The sequence below is a fragment of the Pterocles gutturalis genome, unplaced genomic scaffold, assembly GCF_000699245.1.
Source record: "Pterocles gutturalis isolate BGI_N339 unplaced genomic scaffold, ASM69924v1 scaffold31994, whole genome shotgun sequence".
In the NCBI taxonomy this organism is placed as follows: Eukaryota; Metazoa; Chordata; class Aves; order Pterocliformes; family Pteroclidae; genus Pterocles; species Pterocles gutturalis.
The window spans coordinates 52,077-78,988 of record NW_010136913.1 but is presented as its reverse complement, the minus strand read 5'-3'; the positions used below and the strand labels follow the sequence as shown (position 1 = coordinate 78,988).

Sequence of the window (26,912 nt, the reverse complement as noted above, 5' to 3'; positions counted from 1 at the left end):
TTTGGAGAGCGCTCTATTCAAGCGGTTCGCCGTCTGAGAAGCCTGCATATACCTCTCACTTGCACATGGCCTCTCTGTGCTCAGGAATCCAACGTAAGGTTTATATCATCCCACACAGAGGTGCAGATGTCTGCTTCCCAGAGCAGCAATAACGTGTCTCCTCTCTAGTAAGTTATGTTGTTTTCCTAGTGTCTCCTCTGAAGTCACTCTGGCTGCTCCTGATTCTTCCACATCTCTATACACCATACACTCACACATTTTGTTCTCTTTGGGAATTTTTGGCTCGAGACTATCTGAATGTCATAAGGCATAGCTGTCCAGATTTTGAACTTGCCTAAACTGGCCGAGCTCACTCAGAGTTTGTGTTTTACATCTACACAGGATCTGTCTCATGCTATCTTGCCAGCAAAGATAACACTTATAGTACAGTTGTTACATTGTTCATATAGAAATATAGCTGCAAAGTAGTAATTTATAGTGGAAATGGGGGCGTAGAAATTAGTAAAACTTATTTGTTCTTTCAAAATATTATATTTCGACCTGCTTTAGTAAGCTAGCAGTTACAGAGCAGTAGAAGCAGCCAACATGAGCCTATGTACTCACATATGTACCTTACGATCCTTGTTGAGACATGACTCCAGTATTATACGTCCTGTTCTACTGAATTCATTGAAACTAACTTGTATTACCATAAATGAGAGTAGAATTAGGGCTGCATATTCATGTTAAACCTATGTATATGCAATTATATGATGTATTGATATATGTGTGCATAAACATACTATCATTCTCATAAAATCAGCAGATTTATGAGCTAGAGCAGATAAGATATTTTTCTGGAAAAGGGCTTGTATAATGACTATAATAAAAAAATAATAATTTTGGAATTAAAATGAGAACTCTGAAATTGTTTTGTCTGCTCAGTTTTACTGCAGTGTAATTTGCTCAGTACAGACCTTAACAATAATGTGTTACTTGCACCTCAAGGTTCCTCTTTTTTGAAAAAAATTAGGGAGCCATTGCAGTTTATTATTGAGACTGAACAAATGTTAGGACTAACTGTTTCTGAATTTGAATAGATACAAAGAGAAGGTGAAAAAAATCCAGGACGGTTCAGTTCATCCTTGACAGTCACCTCACTGGTAGCTTGGTTTATGGCTTTAGGCTTGAATGAGAAGGGCAGGCTGGGCTTCTGGACACAAGAAATGCTAGTCTGTAGTAAGAGGTGTGCAGACAGGGAATGAGTAGGAACTGTTACACATCTTACGAAACTTACAGTCTGACTCAAAACCTCAAAAAGTCAACAAGGAAGCTTCAGAAGTACTGAACTCTCTCACTCATATCATCATATGACAGGTAAGGCTTGAGCTTTTTCTAGTACATCGTGCTCCTAGAACCTCTTTTCAAGCAGCACATCAACATGCTTTCCCAGAAAGTGGTAACAAATTTCCACAGTCCAACCCTGACAGCTTCTCGGACTTGCAACTACCAGCTAAGTGTTCAGTCTTCGTGATTGCCTCTACTTAAATCTGTAAGCCTCAAAGGAGTGGCAGAGGTGGGAACTAACAATGACAGTAATAAGAGGACACAGTATGGAAATCCCTACACTGAATTAGCAGAAACTACAGAACAAGAAGATTAGCAACCAAAGATTTAAAAGATTGAAGCAAAGAATCAGCTCACACTTAAAACACTTTTGGATTGGCCTTAATTTATTGAAAAGAAAAAAAAAGTTTCAAAAAATTGCAGAAGTATGCTGATATACAGTACTCCTTACAATTCAAACTAATGAGTGGTTTTCTAGAGACTGGCAAGCACAACTTTGACAAACTCTTTTAGTACTGCACTCCAGAGTTAAAGCAACTTCTCTCCTTATTAAACACATGCATCTGCAGGCAATAATGACAAGTAATTCAGTCAGTTTTACCAGCTGAGGATACGAGCTAGAGAAACACAATACAAAGAGCTACAAGTGCTTCTGTGAAGCTCTAAACTGGTGCAGAATTAGATGAAGTGCTTACCAGAGAGGGACTGTCCCTTCACAGCATTACCTTTCCTTTACCCGTTTATAGGACACACATGAAAACTGAAGGGTGCTCACAGGGAACAGAGCCGACAGGGCTAGAGCTTAACAGGGTGATGTTTCAACAGTACATTTGCAAGTTAGCAACTTCATGTAATCCAAGGAGTGCCAAAAGGCATGGAGAGCTGGGGGTAGGAGGTGAAGGCAAGAGGAAATTAAAAGCCAGTCCACCTTCAGAAACATGCTTGCTGAGGTTAGGTGGAAATCTCACTAGCCAGCAAACTGTTCAAGAGTTTTCCAAAAGTTTTCCAAGTAATTCAAAGCTGACTGATCACGCTTATGCATACTTACTCCAACTTCAACCCTTACCTCATATATTGTCTTGCCCTCTCCTCAAATGGGGGGGGGAGAGCTGGCAGTAAATGCTGCTCTGAACAAAACCTGTAGCCTGGCTTTCTCTACAAAACCTCTTTGATCCAGCCTTCCTTCTCTTATTGCATCGCTGTCTCCTTCCCAATTCTGAGACAAGCTCTCATTTCAGCTTGGAAATGAACACTCACTTGCAGGCTGAATGGAATCCTTATGGGCTGTATCTCAAACTTGAAAGGTGTTTTTAGTTTAGTTGCATTTCTTAAACCTATGCTTGCTGATTAATCAGGAGCTGCTTATGAACCCTTTTCAAGGAGGACCTGGCACCCTATTTAAAAATCCTTGGACTAAGTCCAAGTAGTTTAGCTGTGCTTTAGGCTTCCCTATTCACTACAGGGCATCAGACAGGTATTTTCAGAACTTGTTTCTCCGCTCTGCTGGGTTTTACAGTGTATAACTTCACTAAAGATTCATCAGAAAAAATAGCCTCTGGTTTTGCCGCAGTTCTTTTCAAAGTACTTAGAAAACTGGAGCTATAAAAACAGATCCCTTGCAGTCTGTTCAAAATAGATTTCTGCAAATACTCCTGTAAGCACTATTGACACTCACTGTTCTAGAGCGATATAGGCTTGCTACCAAGAACTATTTGAAATACCTGTATTCTGAGAAATCGGATGCTGAAACGTACAGAGTGGCTACCTCGCAGGGTGCATCTGTGCCTTCTCCTTTGGAGTCACAGAAAGATGACAGGATCTAGTTTTTGAGGCTCTTGTTTTCTAAGAAAAAAAAAAAGATACAAATGAAAAAAATGGAGTAACGTACTTGGGTAGCAAGGGTGGGCACGTTCAGGCCCAGTTCAAATCTCACATAAAGATTTGATCCTCCAGCTGCACATACTCACAGGATCACAGATGTAAACACCTCTGGAACTGAGCCTCAGTCAGTGGAAGCTGCTTTAGCTTTCCAGACCAACTCTTAAAAGCTCAAAAAATAATGGTACTACTATTCTGAAGCGAGGTTACTTCCTTCAACATCTGTGGTGAATATGTGATACAGGCTGCTATAAGCATCACACATATTTAAAACTAACAGGAGATGTTAAGGCTTGGTCCAGCCACATTGTGGTCATTAGGAGGAGGGAGCTACACAAATGCTTCATGAGATACATATGCTGTACTAGGGGTACTAAGGGTTTAGCCTGTTCTGATAAATCTCCCATCCTGTCCAGAGTTTGGAGAAATAACAGAAAAACCTTTCCAAAATCTGAAGTATAAATAGGGCCCAAAATATCTATCTTTTAACACAGCTCTCAATGATGAGATATATCCCTTCTGTTTAGTTGATGGCATTTAAACTAATCTCTACCCTTGCCTACAGCACAAAGAAAAAAAATATCAATAAAATATCTGGCAACATGTATTACATTATTTCTAATGGCTTGTTAAAATAATGAAACTTTCTTATTATAGAATAAGCAAGTACCATTGTCAAAACAGTGGTGTCTACAGATGGAATGTGTTTCAAGAATTTTTTTTGAATAAAAATTAAGAGTTTTTTCAATCACGAAAGCCTGCTTTTTTGAATCAACCAGATGCATTATTATTTGTTTTTATTAACACATACAAAATTATTAGGGTATACAAATGTGTTTCCTTTTTGGACACAGTGAAAGCTAAATTAATGGGCATTACAGCATTAGTTTACATCACACTTTGTTTCAAAAAAACACCATTTATGATTAAACAAATAAGTTTATATATATATAAAAAGCTTGAAATAGCTGGATAACAAATCATAGATTTATATTATCAAAAGGCTGGGAGCAATTGTGTCTCCTATGATTGTGCCCTTAGCTTTCAAACCATGATTTCCACCGATATGAGTTCCCATTTAAAAAAAAACAACAAACACCACCCAACTCCCACAAAAAACTTCAGAACACCAACCCGCCGCAAAACACAAAAACTCAAAGCAATGGCACAACATTCCCCAGGCTAATAACTTTTCCTGACAGCTTCAAGCACAAATGGATTATTTTAAATATCACAGAAACCTACTGTAAATTAAAAAAATAGAAGATTACTTTACACAATGCATGGAAACCATTTCTAGTGAGCAAAACATTTACAACTGTGTCATGTTTTTTTCCTTGCATAACCCATACTCACACACAAACTAGTTTTCAAAAGAATTTGTGAAATATTCAGTCCACTTTTGTTTCCTTTATACAATATGAAATGGTTACAATACCATAGTATATTTTAGAATAAGTTAAACATCAAGACATATGCCCATAGCATTGTACTATTCTTTCTACATACATACGAAATCCAGAAATTCAGTCTATTTTTATTCAGTCACAAAAATGAATAAAGACTAAGATCCAGTTATACTGGAAAACTAGACTAGTTCTAGAAACCACAAATACTGTAAGCGCTTTGGTATAATATGTACAGATTGTGCTGTCAATATCATGCTTGCATACTAGAATTGATCAACAGATTCCAACTGATGAATTACAGAAAAAAAAAAGGTACCGTGAGTCTTGCTTTCTTATTTCTGTTTCTTTTTGGAAATGCTACAGTCGAAGAAGATGCACCACAAGTACATACACAGCATCTGTATGATGTGACTACAAATTAAATATTAAAGTGTTTTTTAAATACAATGCAAGACCAGTTGTCTTAAGTGCATAGAACATAATGCAGAATACTGTTAATTACAGGGGCAAGTAAAAGATATTAAACATTTTAACAGATATTGAAAAATATTCTCATAAAAAAAAGGGGTGAAGGAGAATAAGCATTCTTCTATTGTTACAAAGGTCAATGTGTTTTTTTCCCCCACTAGTAAGAGAAACAATAACTGCCGAATCATGAAAGATATCTACTGCATCCATTTTATCTCTGTCTCTCAAAGGCTTAGAATTGCACTTTCAAATTCTTAAGCATTGGATATTTGGTTGGGGTGTGTGATTGCCCGCATCCCCCCCCTCTTTTTCTTTTTTTTTTTTTCCTATTTTTTACAAAAACTTCTATCTTCCTGAAAGTGGAACTCAAAAAGTGCATTTTAAATTAAAGGGTTTACTTCCCCCCTCCCTATTTTATGGATGCATTTGCTGTGGTTCAGAAATTTTAGCTTAGTCTATTCATTTTTTCTATCACTACAATTTATCAGAATGTCTCAGATTTATTCAGGCAACCCTGCCAAGTTAGGCAGCCCCTCCTTTTGCAAAGCAAATGGTATTAAATCTAAGAAAGCCAAAATACTGCAATCTTTATTCAACTGAAATGCCAACTTAAAGACAAAGGACTGCAGGTTTTTTTGGACTGTATTCAAAATCTTCCCAAATCTGTATTTTATCTTTTGGATTTTGGGATACAGTAAACTGCAAATACCACATTCAGCTAATACTGCAAGTCAGCTTCAGACTGTGGTCTCAGGAACGAAATGGTAGCCCCAAAACTCTCAGCTCAACTAAGGAAATTCACCCCAATTGTTACTCATTTCTTACATGACACAACAACTCATTTAACATGTAAACACAAGGGATGATGGTTCTCATTTGAAGCTCCTATTGTTGGCAAGTAATACTTCACAGGTATCAGAAATACTTTAGTTAATGACTCCATATTTCCCCTATATCTAAGACACTTTCTTTTCCTTACGGAAGCTTTAGCTATTTAACATTAAACCAAACAATTGCACAAAAACTACAGCACCAAGCTTTGCTAAATGGAACTGCTGGAGAGCACACACAGGAGAAAAGAATTTGACCATCGTTGTTGAGTGGGTGAGAAGTCAAATGAGTTTAAATAAAACTAATGTTAACACATTCCTTAATTGAAATGATTAATTCTTAGCAGAAAATAAATTAAGATCAGAATGATCTTACTGTAGGCTACTTGGTGACGCAGACAGACTTTTGTGCAGATTAGGGTTTTGACTGTGCCTGTTCCGACTGCGAACAGATGAAAACATTGTGTTGCAACCTGGGACTTTACATTTGTGGAGCTGGCGGAGATGCACAGTTTTGTAATGAGCCCTGAAAGTTCCTTTATTACTGTAAGTTTTTTGACATATATGACAAGTTATTGGCAAACTGGAAGGTAAATTCGTAAAGTTTTGATGAGCTTTCTCAATTAAAGTACAGTCTTGGTAGAGTTCATCATTAGGCATGAGGCTGGGTCCTTCACAGCTTTCATCACTATCATCCAAGGGCATGGCGCATATTTCACTTCCTCCATCAGAATCCCAAGAAGAATGAGCACTGCTCTCAGATTTAATGCTGGAAGTAGTGCTTAGATCCAGAACACCTCCATCACTCAATGGATCGTATCCATAACTGTCAGAACAGGGTTCTCTAATTTGGCTCATTGGAAAAACCAAGCTGCCTGTTCTGTTCATTCCTTTGAAGATTACAGAAGTATGTCCAACATGTTGTTTTAAAGAGACATCTTGACAAAACTCCTTAGCCATGTCTTTCAAGAGGTATGTTGCATTGAAATGGTTGTTGAATTCCAGTGTATCTTTAGTCAGAAGCTTATGATGAAGATTTAGGTTTGAACTATGTCTAGAAGAACAAAGACAGGCTTAGCAAGAAAGTGTTTTGCCTCACTTAACAGCTGTTTCATAATGATCATTAACAAAGAAAAAAAATCAATATTTAGTAGCATGCATGAACTGTATACTTCTAATTTGACCAACTGCCACAGCGGGAGTGCACACGGATGATTTACACATGTGACTGGGTATCTGAACTTGCTTGCACTGGCATATATCAGAAATAACTCTACGGAAATCAATGTTTCAGATTCTCTCCTGCATTGTGGATAGCTGTCTGCTCCAGCAGATCTATTGCTGGGCCTAAAAGAGTTGGGGGACTGACTAAAAACCTGTATACTGAACTGAGATCAGAGAATGGAATTAGGGTGGTAAGAAACAAGATCCTTTCCCAATCGACAAAGCAGGAAAGGAGTGACATCTCAGTCTGCAAAAAATATTGATGATCTTTTAAGTACTATAACCACGGGCCAGGATGCAGCTGTACACATCAGTACAGAGCTTTTCCTTGACAGGAATTTCCTTGAATGAAGGAATATTGCACTTTATACAACACGCAGTTTTTGAATGGGCATCTCTGGATTCAGTTTAAAGTCACCAAAACATCCAAAAATCACTGCTTCTCATTGAATCTTATCAGCCAGCTCACTGGGAACTTGCAGGCTCTAGCTAGAAGATTCAGTTTATTGCAAGACAGGGAAAACATTCATTTTCCCCCTTGCCATCATGGTTTCATCCAAACCATGAACTGCTTAAGAGGGCACAGAAATATTTTGAACTTGCAGTCACAGCACTCTGTTAAAGTCTAGAAACTTCTGCAAAGTTGTTCCAAATAACTACTGTTTTGCACAGAGCTTGTGAACTTTCTTGTGTAGTGTTTTTTTTTTTTTTTTTTTTTTTTTTTTTTTTTTTTTTAAATAAACCATCTTCCAAAAGCACCTATGTTAAAACTTAACTGAATGTATTAGTGTGGGAAGGAATTTGTGGCATGTGAATGCAAATCTTACTGCTGGCCTTCTTTCCTGTGGCCCATATCACAATTACAGTGGAGAGGAATTCACATCTGGGAAGATGCAGGCAGCAGATCAGGGTATGAAGCCCTGCCAGCAGCTGATGAATGTGTGCACCTCAGATGCAGCGGCCAGTCCTCAGAGACTGGCTCATCCTCTCTCTGGACTGCATCAGCTGGCTCCAGTACTCCTAGCAGATTACAGACAATCTAAACCTTGTGTCACTCTAAACTACTATCCAGGCATGCTTTCCACAGGCAAAAGCTGCTGTAACACTGTTACAGGAGAGTTAGAAAATTTACAACACTTAGCCACACTTTAACAGGTTTGTTATCTATCGTTTATCAATTCAGATACAGAACTGATGGTCAACAACCAAGCTTCGCTTCTTGTTTCTCAGCCTATGTGCATAATAGGCTGAAATAAAATGTTTTACAGCAACACAATACTGCAGCTAACAGTAAACTGAATCAAACTCATGATATAGTTTAGGAATTAGTATGTAATCTCACATAAAAGTGCTACAAGTGTGGATACACACCAGTGTTAGTTCGACTAGCACTGTATAATGTTAATTTTGTACTGACACAGAGTAATCTTGCTTTTCTTACGGGCTTTTTCCCACCAGTCTGTTCAAAATCCTTGAGTAAAGCAAGGACAAGGGCAAGCGAAAATTTCCTGAATTGATCTCATTGCTTTTTCATTAAAGAACACTGTATACATTAAAATACACATGAAAGTACATATTAAACATATAAATCCACACATACATCTACTGGAAAAATGCTGAATTCATACCCTTGTGGCTTTCCCTTTATGTTCTAAAGTATTCTTTCAACTATCGCAGTCTTTATCAGTTATGAAATTTTCATGGCTTTATTTAATACCTTGTAGTCTAGTGGAAAGGAAATGTTTCTTTCAATGGATTTTCATTTCATGAATGTTCTGATAAGTTATCGTACCTGTTATACGAGGATACACAGAAAATCTTTGCAGGCTCCATTCCTCAAACACTCATTTTAGTTTCAAATTAGGCTCCATTGTGATGGCAAAATAAACACAATTTTGTTTATAATTTTCTTACCTGTCTCGACTTCTACGAGAAGGGAAAGCAGCATTACAGCCCTCAACTGTGCAAATATGCATTTCTTTGAGATGTACATTTTTAAAATGCATTTTTACACTGTAAGGGTTTTTAAAAGTCTTCTTACAGATGTCACAATGAAAGCGGCTTTCTTCCTTCTGAATCCCTAGTGCATGTTGACTGACATGATCCATATCTTTAGAGTCTTCAAAACAAGGAATGGCAGCACCCCTGTTTGACAAAGTGCTGAAAAAGCCCCCGGTCAGCAAGTGGTGTTGCAATTCAGGGCAGTCATTTTTAGAAATCCTGCGCTTTGACTGCTCTTTAATAAACATGGGGGGTTCAGTCATTGGTTTTAAAACATCATTGTGGTGGTGTTTTGGATCTTCATATATAATCTCATGGGAAACTATTTTTAATGGCTGGTTTTCTTCTGGTTTAACCTCTTTCTCACAGTGATGCAATTCATTCTCAGAGATATCCTTGATGTATTTGTTATTTGGCGCAAAGACAGATTCAACATATTTTGGGCCCTCTACCCCACAGACAGATTTCCACGAATTACCTGAATGGGGGTGCTTTTCCACCCTGTCGGTCACCCGCTTCTCTATCTTATGCTCACAGGTCTCAAGCTCTCCATCGCTTACCACTTGCAGACGTGTATCATCTTCAGAACTGGCAACATCACTACTTTCATTAGGTGCCTCAACAGCTTCTTTCTCTATCTTAATAGGCATACTTGATTTACGAGATTTCTTCTTGGGTAGCACATCAAATGGCAATTCATTTGAAACAAGCTGCTCTGGTATTGAGGAAGAAACAAGAGGCAGAGAAGGAAGAGTACCTGGAGTATTAGCAAGCTCAGCTGGTGTGACTGGACTGCGATAAAAAGGAAGAACAGGCTGTACTGTCTTCAGGTTTGGAAAGAGGACACCGTTCTGTCCAATACTGGGAAATCCAGCCTGACCCTTTGAATCTGTACAAGAGCCGGCATAGCTGGTAATCGTTCTGCTATCTGGAGTTAAAATTGTAAATTCTGTCCTTTTACTATCTCCAGGTCCAGCAATGGTCAAACCATTTCTTAGATCTTTATCCCTGTTATTTCTGTTCATTGGCATATGGAGTCTGGGGTTAGGATTTGCACTATGACGATTTCGACTGCGCAGAGAGCTAAATACCATATTGCAGCCCTCGATTGTGCATTTGTGCTTTATCTTCAGATGAACAGCATTGTAATGTATTTTCAAAGTACCTTTGTCATAAAATGTCTTTTCACATGCAGTGCAGAAAACACGCCCTTTCCTTGGCCCAGCGCCATTTTTTTCCAGAGATTTCATTTTGCTTTCGGGAGATAGTGCTGTCATTTCAAGCTTTGCTGCAGTATTATGCAAACTGGAATCACTTAAAAGGGCATCATCTTCTATTTTAGTGGTGACATCTGGACCATTTATGCTCCTCTCATTTTCAAGTTGAAATGGTGCAGAACTAGAAGTTAAGAAGCTGCTTTCAGAAAATGGTATCTGAACATCTTGTTTAGTTTCATTGCTATGGTCTTGACCTTGGTCAATCAAATGTCTTTCTGGTGGTGAACCTATCAAAGGTGGAGGCATTGGACTGAAAAACTGAAATGGCAGCATAAAAGCCATGTTATTTACAATATTCTCAAAGGGATGAATGTTGGTGGGACTCATTTTGTCCAAGGAAGCAGAAAAATTAGGACTGTGTTGATTGCAGCTCTCAATGAATGCCCTAATATCCAAATTGGCAGCTGGTGGTGGTATTATAATTGCTTGCCCTTCTTTCTCTTGAATTGCCATTAACTCTACAATGGACTTAGTTTCTCCAAAACGAAGAAACTGCTGCAAAGTAGCCAGTTCTTCTTCAGCAGTCATTATGCTCCAGTGATCCAGCACCTTTCCTGAAGCATCCTAAAGCAAAAAATATTTAAATGAGTCAGATATTAAGGCAAACAAAAAAGCACCCCCCCAATCTCTCATTTTTTTCAGGGACTAAAAATTCTTCTCTAGCAAAATGATTAAATTATTCTATTTTATGAGAGCTTAATGCCAATTCTGTGATACTTTCTTCCAAATTTTACCACATTGGTGATATTACGTCTTTCTGAACTGACAGTAATACTTTATCCAATAAACTATTTCTTTCCACAAAAATTAAGACACGTCATTAGAACAACAGTTAGTATCATGTAAGTATGGACAGCAGAGATGGAGCAATCAGACCAAGATTTAGTTCCTCATTTAAGTCAAGTATTCTTTCATTGCAAGTTTAATAATCTTCCAAGCAACTAAGATCAGAGAACAAATGAACCTGTATTGATCTATTGCCAGTGTTCACAGAGCACAGCTGTAATTACACTAGAGTGTTGGAGTTCTTTCAAACTCTAGCTATGCCTAACTTTTCCCAATAACTACAATAAATATTTTATCACAGAACATGTATTTGATGGCCTACTGAGATTTTTCACAGTGCATGTAAGAGTTTCTAAGATGATGAAGAACGTAGCATTATAAATTTTTCATGTGGTAGAGGTTCAAGGTAATTGATTCCATATTTTTAATCCTAACACTAAAAAGCAAGATTATCAAGACCATTAAATATTGATTTGTGTCATAATGTAAGATCATAATGTTACTTTACATAAAAGGTAACTTCCACAGTAGCAAGGACTAACATCAGTGTAAGCACACAGGGCCAAATTCATCCTTGATGTAGCTCCAGTAAGGTCAGTAGCACCCCACGAGAAATGAATATTGTCCCTGGTGTTTAAAATGATGGCAAATTTATTTGTCAGTGTATTATTCTTCTGTATGAAAGTAAACTAATTGGTTAAATAATACTAGAGCAGATTCTGAAGCCTTTATTTTGATACATTCCCAGTAACATTTTTCTTTTTATCTTGGCTTACCTTTGTTGATAGATTTGAGCAAAATAGGAAGATTGCAGTTAAGACCAACTAAAAAGAGAGCAATGACCAAAAATCCACCCTTTATTTTCTGGTGGTAAGCTTGTAGAAGTCTATTACTGCCTTTCAGTTGTACCACACTTAACACACTGTGAACCAGTGATAAGATTAAGCTAGAAAACATTACGAAATATTACTTAGCTATCACATTTATATTAAAAAAGCCCCTCTAAATACCTGTAGCACATATCCACGTATATAATCCTGTAGTGTCCAATCCAGAGCATGGAGAATCTGTATCACCTCTTCCTGCTTCAGAACACTGAAAAGCCGATCTAGCAGAATTTTAAGGCGCACGGGAATGGCTTGGGTTCCATACAACATGAGGCTACTGATATCAAAGACAACATTGGATTGAACTATTTCTACCTGGCTTGATGGGTAGAGATTGGGAATCCTTAATTTGCTCAGGGCTGAAAATAAAATCACAAAATGTAAATAAAATTGAGTCACAAGAGATAAGATAAAATGTAATGTAACTAATATTGGGGTGCATGGAGGGGTGAGGAGGGACACAAAAAGCATGCTATACTGAGGAGGATCCTAAAAGGTTTTATATAGATTGTAAGAACAAATATTACCATGTGCTACCCATCCATGCCTGCACTGGTCACATTGTCGTTGATTTATTTTCCCAGGTTTGAAACACTGACAACTACAGTTCACGAGAGTGCATCGGATAGCCTGGAAATCAATAGAAAGGATGACAGGTAATATACAAGCACCATCTAGAGTGTGCAGATTATACATATACAATACACCCATAAAATCCACATGAAGACAGAGTTATCATACCAGTGCATACCTATCAGGGTGCAATATAAGTAATCTAGGCAAAACGTGAGTTATGCAAGACTACCTCTGCTTTAAAGAGAATCTGTCACCAGCTAGAACACTATTATGGAAGTAAAATATTTAATGACATACATAGCAACGGTTCTGTGGATCTACCTAGGCTGAAGCACCTCTATAACAACAATAATCAAGTGTTCTTGTGTATTCACCTAAGCCATGATCATGTAAGATCACTTTTTTCAGGAAGGTTTGAAAACAAAGACATACAGATGAAAGTCCCACCCTCTTGACGTTTTGCTGGAACTCCATACTGCAATATAGGAAGTTCTAATGAGCAAAGCATTAGCTCTGCATAGATACCATCCCTCACATATAGCAGTATCCAGATAGAATATATGTATCCCGTCAAAGATACAGGAGTTCACTGACGCTTCTCGGTAACAAAGCTCACCAAATAGTACACCAACTGCTCCAAGACGATAGCAGTCACATTTTGTAAGGGAAATGCTTGAAAGACAACAGGCAAAATAGAGCACACAAACAGACAGCAACCAGTTGCACAGTTCAATTTGTGCATCACTTTACTGTCACCAAGGTCATCTATAATGCAAATCAAATTACTATTCAGATATTCCTAATCAACAGGGTGATACAAACTTGCTTCCTGGAATATATGCTTTCTTCTGTATGTGCCCATCTGCTGCAGAAGGCAGACAGACAACTTTGAGGTCCTAGCTAAAGCTCCATAGGGATTGCTATAGAGCAAAGCATTTGTAGGATTCTGTATCGCTTAGATCTCATACTAAGAATAGTTCCTGCATAAATGGAATATTTATTAAGGGAGGGAAAGTGAAGATATTAATGTGCAGAAAGTCTGCACTGGAACACAAAACCACCCTTAGATTATGCAATTCTAACATGTCTGCATTTTTCTGTTTTTAAAACAAAATGTTTTACATTTTAAGGTACAGAGAGGCATATGAAATAAGACAAAGTTATGCCCACTACTGGCTGCTACTCCTGCTCCTAGGGTCTTATGCAAAATGGGGACTTCCACCACTTGCATTAATACTCACAGAAAAGCAAGACAAGACTTGAAGAAGAAAGCAACATCTTTTTAATGCAGGCATTCCCACACCGGCACTTTTGGAAAGCATACAAAGAAGCAAGTTTTTGGACAATCAGGCTAAGAAAGACCAACGTAGGAAATGTTCAAAATGAAAAGGATACGGGTGAAAGGTAATTTCACTGGGGTTTGCAAGGGGCATTTCTTTAGGCTTGAAGAATTTGACTGACTCAGGGCAGAAGAGGACACTACATACAACAGTCGACTACAAACAAGCATGTGCAGGACATCTGGATGCCTAGTGCTTTACATGACTGGATTTGGACTGAGATTTTAAAATCTCAGTAGCTGGTTTATCAAGGACTTAGCTTGCATGCACATCTCCAAACTTGATGCCGAGATTAATCTTTATTTAAAGGACTGGAAAAAGTGGCAAGAGGGCTATTGAAATCTCTGAATCACTTTGCCTTTAATCTTTTAAAGGAGCCATTGCAAAATACCAAATTCTTGAGAGAACCTCTGTGCTCCCCGTAACATCACAGAACAGACATCAATACCCTATGCAGCATGAATTGCTTCACTTTAATGGAGGATATATGTTCACTTAGATGCTAAAATACTTTCATGTAACAATGCAAAGCCATACATTTCTTATGGAGACATTGGAAAAAAGGTGTAGTTGGCTGATGATTCATTTGTCACAAGATATCAAAGAATAATGCAGATCAAGTCTTCTACCTCTGTAGATACATAATATTCCAACTTGCACAGACTGAACCCCTTCCGTAGGCAACCCTGCTAGGGTTGGTAAACTACAGTGCATTCTATGAACGTATCTTTTACAGTCCCTTACAAAAGAGTACTTCCTTTTTCTGCAAGAAGTAACAGAAATATGCACAATGAAAAAAGCTGTCATGATGATAAGTTAATTGAGATTTCAAAATTTTTTTAATTCCTTTTCCTTTGGACATGTTCCACAAACCACTGACCTTTAAAACTATTTTTTCTTGTTAATTTGTGTACTTAAACAAGAAAGCTACACCACACAAAATTCTGCAGTTCGTAGCTTTATGCAAGATCCTTTTTCTATATGGTACATGTATTTATCTTGTCTTCCTGTATATGTGTAGAAGGCTACACATGCAAACCCCAGAAAAACTAGAAGGAGGACATTTTGTTTTACATATACAAAAGCAGCTATTAGAAAGGGAGTAGTGTTCCCTTTTTATTCTAAATATGGAACTGATCCCCTTTCAAGTCAATACATTACTGCTTCTGGACACCAGCCTTAGATGTCATTAGCTTGCATACTGCTAACATATCAAAGGTATACCCGCAAATCAGGGATCTGTCGCTGACTCAAAAAATTACCTGTAAGAATCCCTGAGAAGAAACAAGTGTGATTTTCAGGTTGGTAGCATTTCCCTTCATTTGTGGTTATCAGTGTCTGTGTCTCCTGAAACTTTTCTAGCAGCATTTGTGTTAATATAGTCACAGAGAATGTATAACATGGCAAAATTAACTTTTAAAATTATCAGCGAGTCACAATTTGAAATCCACATTCATTGTTCAACTTAAAAAGGCACTTGTAAAAGATGTACTTTGATTATCTCCCAAATTAACTTATATCAGGGTTTAATGAAGAGAAACTTAGCAAAACTTCATGAGATTAATATGCTTGTCTTTTGCCTGTTAATCCTACTATCCTTAATATGTCTATTCTAAGGTACTGTAATTATATCAAGTCTTTTAACGAGCTTTATTTTCCCAACAAGTGGAATGTACACACAATTTCATTCTACAGAACAAAGGAATAACTTTCTATATTGCATACATGTAAAGCTTCAAAATACTAATTAAAGGATTGGAAATGCAGATGGAAATTAAAGTGGAATTTTTTTAAAGTGCAATCCTTTCATTCAGGTCTATTATTTAGTTTAATTTTCCAGAACATAAGGCAGATGTTTAAAAAAATAAATCTTATGCTATCATAAAGGATCTTGTTATTGCTTTCCAGACACACTTTCCCTCAAAAATGGATCTCTCCAAATCCATTATCAAGAACACTTTCTTCTTTTTTCTTTTTTTTTAAATATAGTTGAAAATTCTGATCAAAATTTTCTATGGTTTTGCCAGCATGACTGTGGGACTCGGAACTCTGGATTTTTAATACAAATCATTCCTCACTACTAGAGAGATAGATTAATCATTATACTGGCTACTGAAAAACATCTAACTACTAATCACTGAAAAAGAAATCTTAACATCCACTGCCTGAAAGTCACAACTGCTGACATCTCTTTTGCCAGATATTGATGTGGCTTTGATTATGCTTTGAAAGTTACTGAACATTTCTTTGCAACCCATTTGCAGCCTTCAGAGCTAAAGCAAAGCACAGGCTAATGGGACGAGTTCATTCTGATTAGGGGTATATAATCAGGTTTCGTTTCATAAAGCAAGTTTGAGACCATCCACGCTCTCCTGAAGCCTGTTGGGACCTACGCTCACTCGCAACAAAGTAACAGGAGGTTTAAAAAAATGCAGCAGGAGAAGGGCAACATAACTGTATCAAATCTCATTCAGTGTTAAGTGGATTCTGGTTTGACAGCACTTTGGCTTGGGAAATAAATTAAAAAGTAAGTAAATATTGAAGACCCTGTCAGTACTGAGTTAAGAGATCTCTGCTCAAGCTAGAAAGCCAGTCTGGCTCTCTGCACACAGCGAGAGCTGCAAGTGCAGACACCAGTGAAATGGAAGAGCAAGTCCCAGATTACCCTGGTAGTATTTAGCAGCAGCAATGCACAGGTCAGCACCCTCGCTTGTTTTTGCCAAACAAGAAATACCCTTGTCTTCTTTGCACAAAGGTACCCCTCACTGCTTTTTTGGAAGCTACTGCCATTGCATGAAGAGCACGAGAGCCTCGCTGCTCTGTTACCGCAGGTTACCGACAAAACGGTGCCATTGATGCCGCGTTACAGGAACATCTTTTGCGAGCAGGCATTAGAAATTCCTAACACTTTAAAAGGCAAGTTTGAAGAAGAAATAGGAGTTATATGAAAGAAATGTGTGAAATAAACTTTCAGTAGATGAGATATAACAGATACTGCTTTTCACATCCTTTATTGAGGGCTTCTAGCAACAAGCCATACCTTCTGTGGCCATCTGACCTTCATTTTCCAGAAAAAGTAAACCCACTGAATATATGTAACCCTCCAAGACATGTGCTTTGGTGAGCACATATCCTATAGGAAAGAACTGGACGCATCCCATTTCTGCAGAATAGCCTTGCAGTGGCTGCACAGTAAGAACACTTGTGGAGGAAGAGGCAAGACTAGTAATAGGGGTAGAAGATCAATTTGTAAAGCATTAGGAATTTTTGTATGTGTCTGCCAATCAGCTAAAACATTAAAGTCTTTTTACTTCCTAAAGTACAGGTGATAATTTTCTCACATATTAAGAACAATCCACAGAAATTAAGCTCTCTCTTAGGTTTATAGAAATAAAATTAAACATGGGACATATACCTGATTATTAGAAAATATTTTCTTCCTTGCACCTTGTAAAAGATTTACAAGGGAAGTAAAGGGATGGATACATTTACCATCTCTTCAATTAAAAGTACAGTCCACAGCTAAATAAAAGGACAAATCCAAAGCTGTGTGCATCTTTCAGTAAAAAAACCAGTAACTACACGTGGGTGTGAAGTTGCCTTCCTGTCCAATTTGTTTTCTTTCCTGCTTTTACTGTTATCCACCAGTTTCTTGTGGTTGCAAAGTTTAAATAAGTCTTTCTTTTTCATCATCCATTTGATGACTTCTGCATTTGAATCCTTTGAACAACGACTGAAAGCAGAGACAAATCAAAAAACACTATCTTCAGCATCTCTGTCAATGCTGTACTTTTCCACATTGTACAGTGAGTAAAGCTTCACTTTGTCCATTTTTTGCCACTTTTGCCACTTCCCCTAGGGATATATTCCACGGACAAATAATACCGTCTGACAGTTTTGTCATGATTTAAAACAAGTTCTCAATTTACATGTTGGCCACCTTACTTTCCCTGTATCACAACCCAGCTGTGCCTATCTGTATCACACTATTTGTTTTTTTCAGCTATCCCACATGCATTTTTATCCACCCTGTCCACTCTATAGTACATATTTAACCCTTGTGCATTTTTTTCCTAAACACAGACTTCAGTTTTTGACACTCTGTTGAGCTCCCTGCAGTTTACCGGAAATAAAATATATTTCAGTATATTCCAAGTACAATCACAAAAGGTGTTGGGCTGCTCCAGATGGTGTAAGTACTCGCTGAAGACATAGCCCAACAATTAGGCCTAAACTGCGTGTTTCTATTATATCTGTTAGAGGTTAGATTAAGCATCTTATATCTCTATTGTTCCAAATTGAGTAAGGCTACAAATCCCATCTGCCTATAGAGAACATCAGGCGGGCCCCTGCAGCATCTTCAAGGAAAGGCTCTGGGCCATTTTCTTCCTGACATGCTCACTTCAAAGTGGAAATGGGATGCCTGGAGGATGGACAGAATATGGAAACCCGTCGCTGCCTGTGAGCATTGCTGGGAGGATGCACAGGGAATAGGGAAAAGGGAGACACTCACCAAGCACTAGTGCCCTGAAATGCACTTACACACATACAGGTCTGACAGCGAGGCCAGCTGAGAGTTACTCTGCGCAACGCAGCCTTGGCCCACGCTACAGCTCACACGTGTTCAGCTCAGTACTGTGGTGTCGTCTTCTGTCACGTGTTTCAGGTTGTCAGTTATGGCTGAGGTCAAAGCTGTACTGGTGAGCTGCACACCACTGGCAGTTCACATACACTGCCTGCCTTTAACATCAGCCCTTGAGACAAAGGGATCTTCATTCATGTACATTTATGTCTATTCAAGTACCTTTGGTTGTTGCAAGTTCTGCTGTTTCTCTACTAAAGTTTAAAAATATTTAAGACTGAAATAAATATAAAATTATTAAACAACGAAAAGGTCCTTGAAAGATTTCTAATTATATTGGACTACACGCTATTTCCACAGTCTTACCTCACAAAAAATATTTCTTACAAAGTAACAGCTGCCGTTAATACAGTTATTTAATAAACATAGTAAGTAACAACAAACATCTTTCATGAGAAGCAAACAAGCCTTACAGTTTCTTGTATCCAGAAAACAGTCTGTTATCTTCTGTATTATGAGCTTTTAATTAACTTCAGAGAAGTTGCACACAGATGTGACAGAGTAAACAGCACTGATGAAATAGCTCCAACCTTCTCCATTAACAGACATGTTTAAAACGCTAGCCCTAAATGATTCATTTGACAAACTGCTTATTAGTAAAACAAGTTAGCAAAATTCTTGCCTCCTGCTTAAGAGGCCAAATAGCAGAGAGATGGGAAAGATGGAGATGGGCCACAACTTGCCTTTTACAGTGCCACTAAACACCAGGTTACGCTCACAGCTCAGTTCCTAAATCCACAACAGCTCCTCAATAACTGGGCTGGTTTTCACACACACCACCCGTGTACGCTCCTACCAACCTCAGGAGGTGCAAGAACCTTTGAAAAACGCAGACAAAAGGCTTTAGTTTCAGAGGCCAAACATGGATTTAGGAGTTCAACTTAACACCTATTGTGCTGAAAATTTTGGCTGGTGCTGATACCACTCAACTCCCACTTATCCCTTCTGTGTGGGGAAATTATGTCATGATTTTTACTCCTAAAAGAACACAAAGGCCACAAGTTGAATACATTTTCTAGATAAGACCACAGAATACATCCCATTAATTATCTGGATCCTTATATATATATATATATTCATATTGTTTATTTGGGGTCAGATACAAAAACCTGACCTCCTTTTGAACAGCCACAGCCTGAGAACACATGTAAGCGGGGTATTTACAACCCAGATCCTGCAGCAAGTTGCATTACCCCATTACCCTCTCCCTCAGTGCGCTGAACAAAGCCAATTTTTGGCCTAGAATTTGGCCAAATCTCTCTCTTGTGGGTGCAGTTGAGCACCTTGAGCTGAAAATGTTTAATTGTCCTTGTAATAATTGACTAAAACGTCCTCAAGAACAGCCAAAAAGTGAGGGGGGAGAGCGAAAAAGCTCACTAAGACAGAACTGAAATTAGGTAATACCTTCAGATGATGGCACCACTCCATCAAATCAGCCATGCTTGTGGATTTAAAAGACAGCTTTAGCTGGCTACTGAATTATGGGCCACAAGTTCCATGTCGCCACTTTGTTAAAAAGTTTTGCTAACTGAGAACAATCCTGAGAGCGAGGAGCTGAGATAAGAGACTAAACTACATACAGACTCGCAACCCTACAGCCAATTCCTGCTCAGTGGCAGCTTTCGCGGCTAAAGGAGAGGAGCTCCGGGCACTCCTGGGCAACGCAGCTGGGCGAGGAAGCAGAAGGGAACAGTTTCTGAGAAAGGCAGCAGCACTCTACAAGGCCAAACTTTAATCACAGCATAACTTGTGGGATGAAAATCACTCCGCATGCATGTCACTTACCCTAAAGGGCCCCTTAGGGCAACTCTTGTTAATGGCACTGTCAAAATAATTATAAAGAGAAAAGAATGTGTGTGTGTGTGTGTGTGTGAGCACACACTCAGACTGCTACTCTTTAAACAAAAAGCACGGAACAGTAAAACTTAATTTTGCTGTTCAGCAACGTGCTTGTGGATACATTGGCTTACACTGCAATTAATCTCACTCGTGAACAACAGGTGTATGCTGATAGACAGCTTGGTCAAACTCGGGAATGTATTTAGATCCTCTTTTACCACTCAGTTTGGAAAAGAAAACAAGAAATACAAACTGAGGAATGAAAACTGTCACAACATTATCATCTTACAGTTGTTATTTACTTTTGATTCTGAAACAGACTACAATGCTACAGTTCCCATGGCACACCTGCCCTCGCCTGTGTAGGTCAGAAACCCTTTTTATAAATTCCCTTTTTAATAAGCCTACAGGGAAAATTCTTATTAGTGCATTTCAAATATGAGTAACAGATTGCTGTGTATTGATGAGACAAACTGCTCAGGCTTTGAGGGTAAGGAAAAGTCACTAGACAGAAATGGTGTGAAATTTCTTACGATAAACACTAGATGCTATTTAATCTAGCAAATAAATTGCACACATACTGTTTACCCCTATTGACATGCTACACATACCATGTCAAATTCTGAAACTACAGATCTATCCATGAACTAAAGTTTAATTACATATTTAACTCTAAGCCCTATGTTAGCAAGAAATAAGTATCGGAGAACTGAAGAATATTAGTATAAATCAACTGCAAGCCTTTAAAATATCTAAACCCTTCAAAGTATGCCTTTAACTCTTTACCTAGTTTATAAAATCTTATATGTGTGCAATATGGGTGAGTTTCAAAGACAGTCCTAACTTTTTCAGCTCCTCTCACCACTGCTGAATTCTCAAAGCCATGAAACATGCATGCTTATATTTCTTCCTTTTCCCCTGTTAAACAGAGAAGATATAGACTAAAGGAATAAAAGAAAACTAACAGCACTCTGAAATATTTATCATTACACAATTTAATTTAATGCAATGTCATAAATTTTAAACCCTAACAGTATTTGTACACACACATGATACTATCTATGGCGATAGTCATGCAATATTTTGCGCAACAGTGCAGCTCCATTGGTAATTTCACAATATAAAACGTAGTATTCCTTTTTATTGAACACAGGTGAAGAAATTTTAAATGGCTTTCAGACATCAGTCTAAATAGCTACTTTCATATGAAAAAAATACCCATTTCTCACTGATAATCAGCTATGTTTGACATTTTCAGTAAAAAGTTTGGGGTTTTCCATTTTTTTTTTTAGCTATTTGTTTAACAAAACAATCCTACCATGGTTTTAAAGTGTGGAATTAAAATGTCATTGTTCTTTATTCTAAGATTACTGAAGTCTGTTAGAAATTTTCACTTTACCTCATTCCCTCAATAATATTTTTTTTGAGTCTGAATATTGAAATTTCAGTCCCTCAGCAGATTTTTTTACATAGCAAATAGCAATAAAATAATAAGAAATAAAAACTAAAAAAAGAGAAAAACTATGACACTTGCTGTAAAACTTCATCTGTAGCAGCTGCCAGGACACAAACTGCTGGCTGCCCAGCACATAGGAACTGTGAGAGTTCCTGCACCACTGAAGCCAGGAAGGGCAAGAGATGACCCAGAGGGCCAAAACAACAGTTTTTCTTCCCTGCATTTGATGGATGTTTTGCTGGAATAATGAATTCAAAATCAACACCTAAACTGTAGCTCAAATCTGCATGAAAATTTTTATCAAATGCCAAATCATACAAAAAATGTTTTTAAAACATATATGTATAGCAAAAGCTATAATCTAAAATAAAATAACAACATTTCTGTTCTTCTCGGAGGCATATTCAATATTACAGTAATGACACCTTTATTACTGAAAGTAAAATAAACCACTGGCTTGTTTGATTGGAAATGGAATGACATGCTCGATGTTGTATGAACAGATTTTTGAACAATATCACGAACAGGCACAAAGCTGGAAGTCAAGACATTTGGTATCAAGAGGCCAAACATTTTTGCAGCCTAAGCAGGCAGAATTTCATCTCGGCTATAGTAAACCCACGAAGTGGCCCAATATTTGTAATAATTTTTCCTGTTTCTGTGAAGATTTAGCTCTCATGCGGGTTTGGCTACGTTTGCAGATACAATTATTTTTAGGGTTCTAAATAGGCTGTAGACGGATTGGTAGTTCAAAGAATAAGCAGAACAATTACTTTTAAAAAAATCAATCAAGCAAAAATCCATATTTTAAGTATAACAAATGTATTTTCTGTAACATGAGTTACTTTTTACATGTTCACTATTACTAAAAGTCTGATTAAGCTGCAAACTACTAAAAACTCTAGTTTAATTCAAACAGAATTGCATAATTATACTGATTATAATAATAACTTATTAGCATGATACATGTAATGGTAAATATATCTAACGGAACATACATGATATGTTCTCCAAAAATTAGTATTTTTTCCTTTTCTTTAAAAGAAGAAATTAGAAAGGTATTCTTCAGTGTATATTGTTCTAATCACTAGAACAAAGAAAACCAACACGCACTGTTAGCAGTTAAAAATAATGCTAGTCCTACTTTGCAGCATGACCCGAAGTGGAGTGAGGCTCCCCACCTCCCTCTCCTCCAGCACTGAGACCTGAGCCACAATTCCACTATTTTAAAACCAAAGTACAGAAACAGAGACTCTTGTCTAACATAATGCTTGCATATTTTTCAGCAAACTGCAGTAAACAGAACTGTGTTTTCCAAAAGGATGTTAAAAATAGAAACATATGATCTTTTCCCACCTAGAATTGTGTCCTTACAATTAAAGACTATTAGCTGGCATCCCTTTTAACCGTCAAACTCAGACAGTGGCAGTTCTATAGCCACAAAGAGAAGCAGTAAATGAGAAGAACATGTTACTACACTGCATTTGAGAAAGTTTGGCTCCAAGCTATGCACTGATTAATATCAGATCTCCTTCTTTACTTGCCTCTTGACAATCTTGTCACATCTGGCTGACAAATCCTTACAAGCTTATCCAAACCAAGGCAGCCCAGATCATGCTCCGGGAGTAGCTTGGAGGAAGCGGCAACACCAGCCATGCACTGATGTGCCATCATGAAACTAATGAAGCTGACTTCACTTGCAGACTGCAGGAACACGAAGAAACATAACATGCCTCAAGGTTTTGCAACATAACGCAGAGTTAGCTCACCAAAGATAAGACAAACAATCAGCTCCAGAGGTTCAGGAAGCCAAGTAGTTACACGAATTACAAAAAATTATATAGAAATCGCTTGAACAACAATCTCAACTAAACGAGCACAATAAACTTCAGATCAGATGTGAAAATTGACTGCTAAATGCCTTTCAAACAGTGGTTTGTCTTACATTAAAACAAAACCAGTTAATTTCTTTTCTCTGTCCCACATCCCCAAAATATCAGAATGTTGCCGGCTCCCAGGTTATTCAAACTGAAAAACATTAAAAAAAAAAAAAAAAAAAAAGAAAGGGGGGGCAAACAGTGTCACCTTTTATCCATAGGATTTTACAGAAGGATAAACCACAGCCTGTGTATATCAGTAGTCCTCCCCTAGGTTAGCGATCTGCCCTCTCCTCATGTTTAAACCAAGGATTCATTACACAGAGCACTGGAAGTATTTGGCCAATTAATAAACCAGAAAGCAAAATGCTGTATCTTAAACACATCTCACAAAACCTTATTATGTATGACCTGACAATTAAACCATGTTTATTTTTCTATGTGATTTAAAAAAAAAATAATAATTTAAATAAGCGTCTTCTATTCTGATGCATTTAACCTCTTAATTAGCGCAATATATTTAAAAAACCAGAACCCCCATACACACTCACACATACACACACAGACCAATTCTACCCCCGGCCCCCCCCAAGCACAAAGAGACCGATCCTAAGAACTACAGGCTTCATTTTGTGGATGCTAAATAGCCAACAATAAATTGTATATAAAGGGCATACATTTGACTCCACTTTAGTGGTAATTTCTAAAGAACTTCGTAGTGAAATTACATTGTTGTCTGCTCTCCAGTGCATTTATACGTCACGATAATGATAATGCATCTGCTTAAAGCACTTGACTCAGAACACATCCGAGTCACAAATCACAGATTTTATTGCTATTAATGTATATTGAGGACTTGTACAATTAAACATTGTCAAGTATTTATGATTTACATGCTACTACTTCAATTGCAAAACAATTACACAAGTGATGGCTCTGCTTATTATAATCAGCCTGCAATTCTGCATTACTTACTGTAGAACAGAAAAGTCATACAGTTGTTTACAGTGCACACCAGAAAGAAAACCAGGATTTTTTTACATAAACTAGTTTTCTACTTTCACAGTATCTTTCAGTAATTAAGAAATGGAGAGTACAGCTCCCTACAGCTCTCATCTCCATTGTTCATTACCCAAAACAACACCATTACAAGATTTTTTTAATATCTCCACAGTGCATAACCACAAGCAAAAGTTGCACAGTAAAAATACACATTCATATAGAACTGCAAAGAACTTTCCTTACCTCAGACATTCTTACTGTGCTTATGTTTCCAGAGCTATAAAACAGTTTCCCATTCCCTCAGTGAGTTGTACAAAGAAGTACTGGAAACACTCCTGCCTGTACAAGTACTAAGGCAGAACCATCACACGCCTCTTTACTCTTGTCTGACTCTGAGCACCTCAAGGTCTGATGTATGCTCAGGCTGTGCACAGGGGAGTGAAATAAGATCCTCCCCCTTGGTGTTCTCCAGACCTACAGTACGAAGTTGTGTCTGCCTCTCACCTCTGCAGCCAGCTCTCACCTCGCTGCCCCGGAGTGCTGTGCTCCAGCGTGCTCCTCCAGTCGCAGGGCAGTCCCCTCACAGCTGGCTTGAAGAGGGCATGACACTCATCTTTCACAGAGATTTGATCAAAAGGAGTCACGGAGGCTTGAGGCGCTCCTAATGCAGTGCGAGGAGATTCTACCTCTGCTCTGGCAGCCTAAGTAATGCGTTAAATCAATGCAGCTGACCTAAGGCCTATTACAAGTTGTTTTTTTTTTTTTTTTTCTTCTCAGAGTGTACAACTATCTACAAATAAGCTATGAGGTACTTATGATTAAAATTACTTGTTTTTAGCGTCAGAGTGTTGTTTTTCAAATTGCAGCTGCTGTAGTTTTTTTCTTCTTTTTAAACATTTGCAGGTCTCAAAGGTTCACTGAGTGGGGTGTGTATTTTTTAAAGTTAAAACATTTCCCCCTATCAACTTACTTTTGAGTTAGGGCTGAATTTTATTTCTTTTTATGAAGTTGAAGCTTCTTATTAAGAGAAATACAGGTCATAAAGACAGGAGAAGAATTACTTTCCAGTAATTGGGGCAAAATCTGGTTTCAGTTATTCAGGTGTTGGGTTGCATTCATGAGTTAGAGCAGGATTTTTGTCATAGTCATTTCTCACCTATTTAAAAAAACAAAACAAAACCCCCGAACAAAACACTTCTCGCCTCCTCTCTACTCTACTTTTGCCTCCTGTAAATAATTTCTTGGCACTCTCCTAACCCAGGAACACACTGTACTACACCCAGAGACAGACAGGAGTAAGTAGCACTGAACTCAGTGGGGATCCTTGTAGGAACATACCAGGACAATATTTGCCCAGATGAAAACCGGTAATCCCAAAAGAAAGGCAGCGGGAAATAGAATGGCTGTAGGGAGAAGACAGCTAACGTATTATTACTGTTAGTTAATTTGTTGTCTTCTTCTAATCCTGTTTACTATTTGCTAGATATATGCACAATGCTTAAGGAGAGAACCTAATTTACATTTTACTAAATACTGGAGTACAGTTAATGTGAACTCCACGGCAGTAGCTGGAACCAGGCCAGGATAAAGCCAATGGGATGCCAGAACCTGGTTCCATGGAGCACGACATGAAGCATATGCTTTTGCTACATCCCTCGGTTTCTCCACTGAGCTACTGAACAACACTGAAGAACAGATAGTGGGATTTAGTTTTGTAGTACGGTCTGTCAGATACTTCTGCCAAAAAACAGTGAAGTGTGAGAAGAGTAAACCACCGACGGCAGCTTGGTCTGTCCCCAGCAGAGCTCTACATGGGGGCTCCAGTGCCACCTCTGCCCCCTGAAACATACTGGGGCACTTCTCGCTCGGGAACGCAGGACAGTTACACATGGATTATCAGTGGGCTTGTAAAGGAAAGGCACTGTAGGAAAAGGTGCCTGAGAAGTCACTGCCAACACCATGCTATTTGAGGTGATTCTTAACAGCAGTGTTTTAAAAGCATACGTTCTGTGATGAGAACAAAACCCAACTGCTCTCTCATGATGATAACTCAAAGCCAAAGGCACACCTTGTTACTAAAATCATATTTCCTTC

General features: G+C 38.1%; 1 protein-coding gene across 1 annotated transcript; it reads right to left on the bottom strand.

Annotated features, from left to right (window-relative positions):
- Positions 1-6,283: 6,283 nt before the first annotated feature.
- Positions 6,284-25,206, bottom strand: BNC1 (basonuclin 1). Its single transcript, XM_010082479.1, has 5 exons — positions 25,062-25,206; positions 12,614-12,716; positions 12,210-12,445; positions 9,050-10,977; positions 6,284-6,965 (listed from the first exon to the last, which is right to left on the bottom strand). Exons 1-5 carry the CDS (start codon positions 25,068-25,070, stop codon positions 6,284-6,286), a joined length of 2,958 nt encoding a protein of 985 aa, XP_010080781.1. The 5' UTR covers positions 25,071-25,206.
- Positions 25,207-26,912: the final 1,706 nt, after the last annotated feature.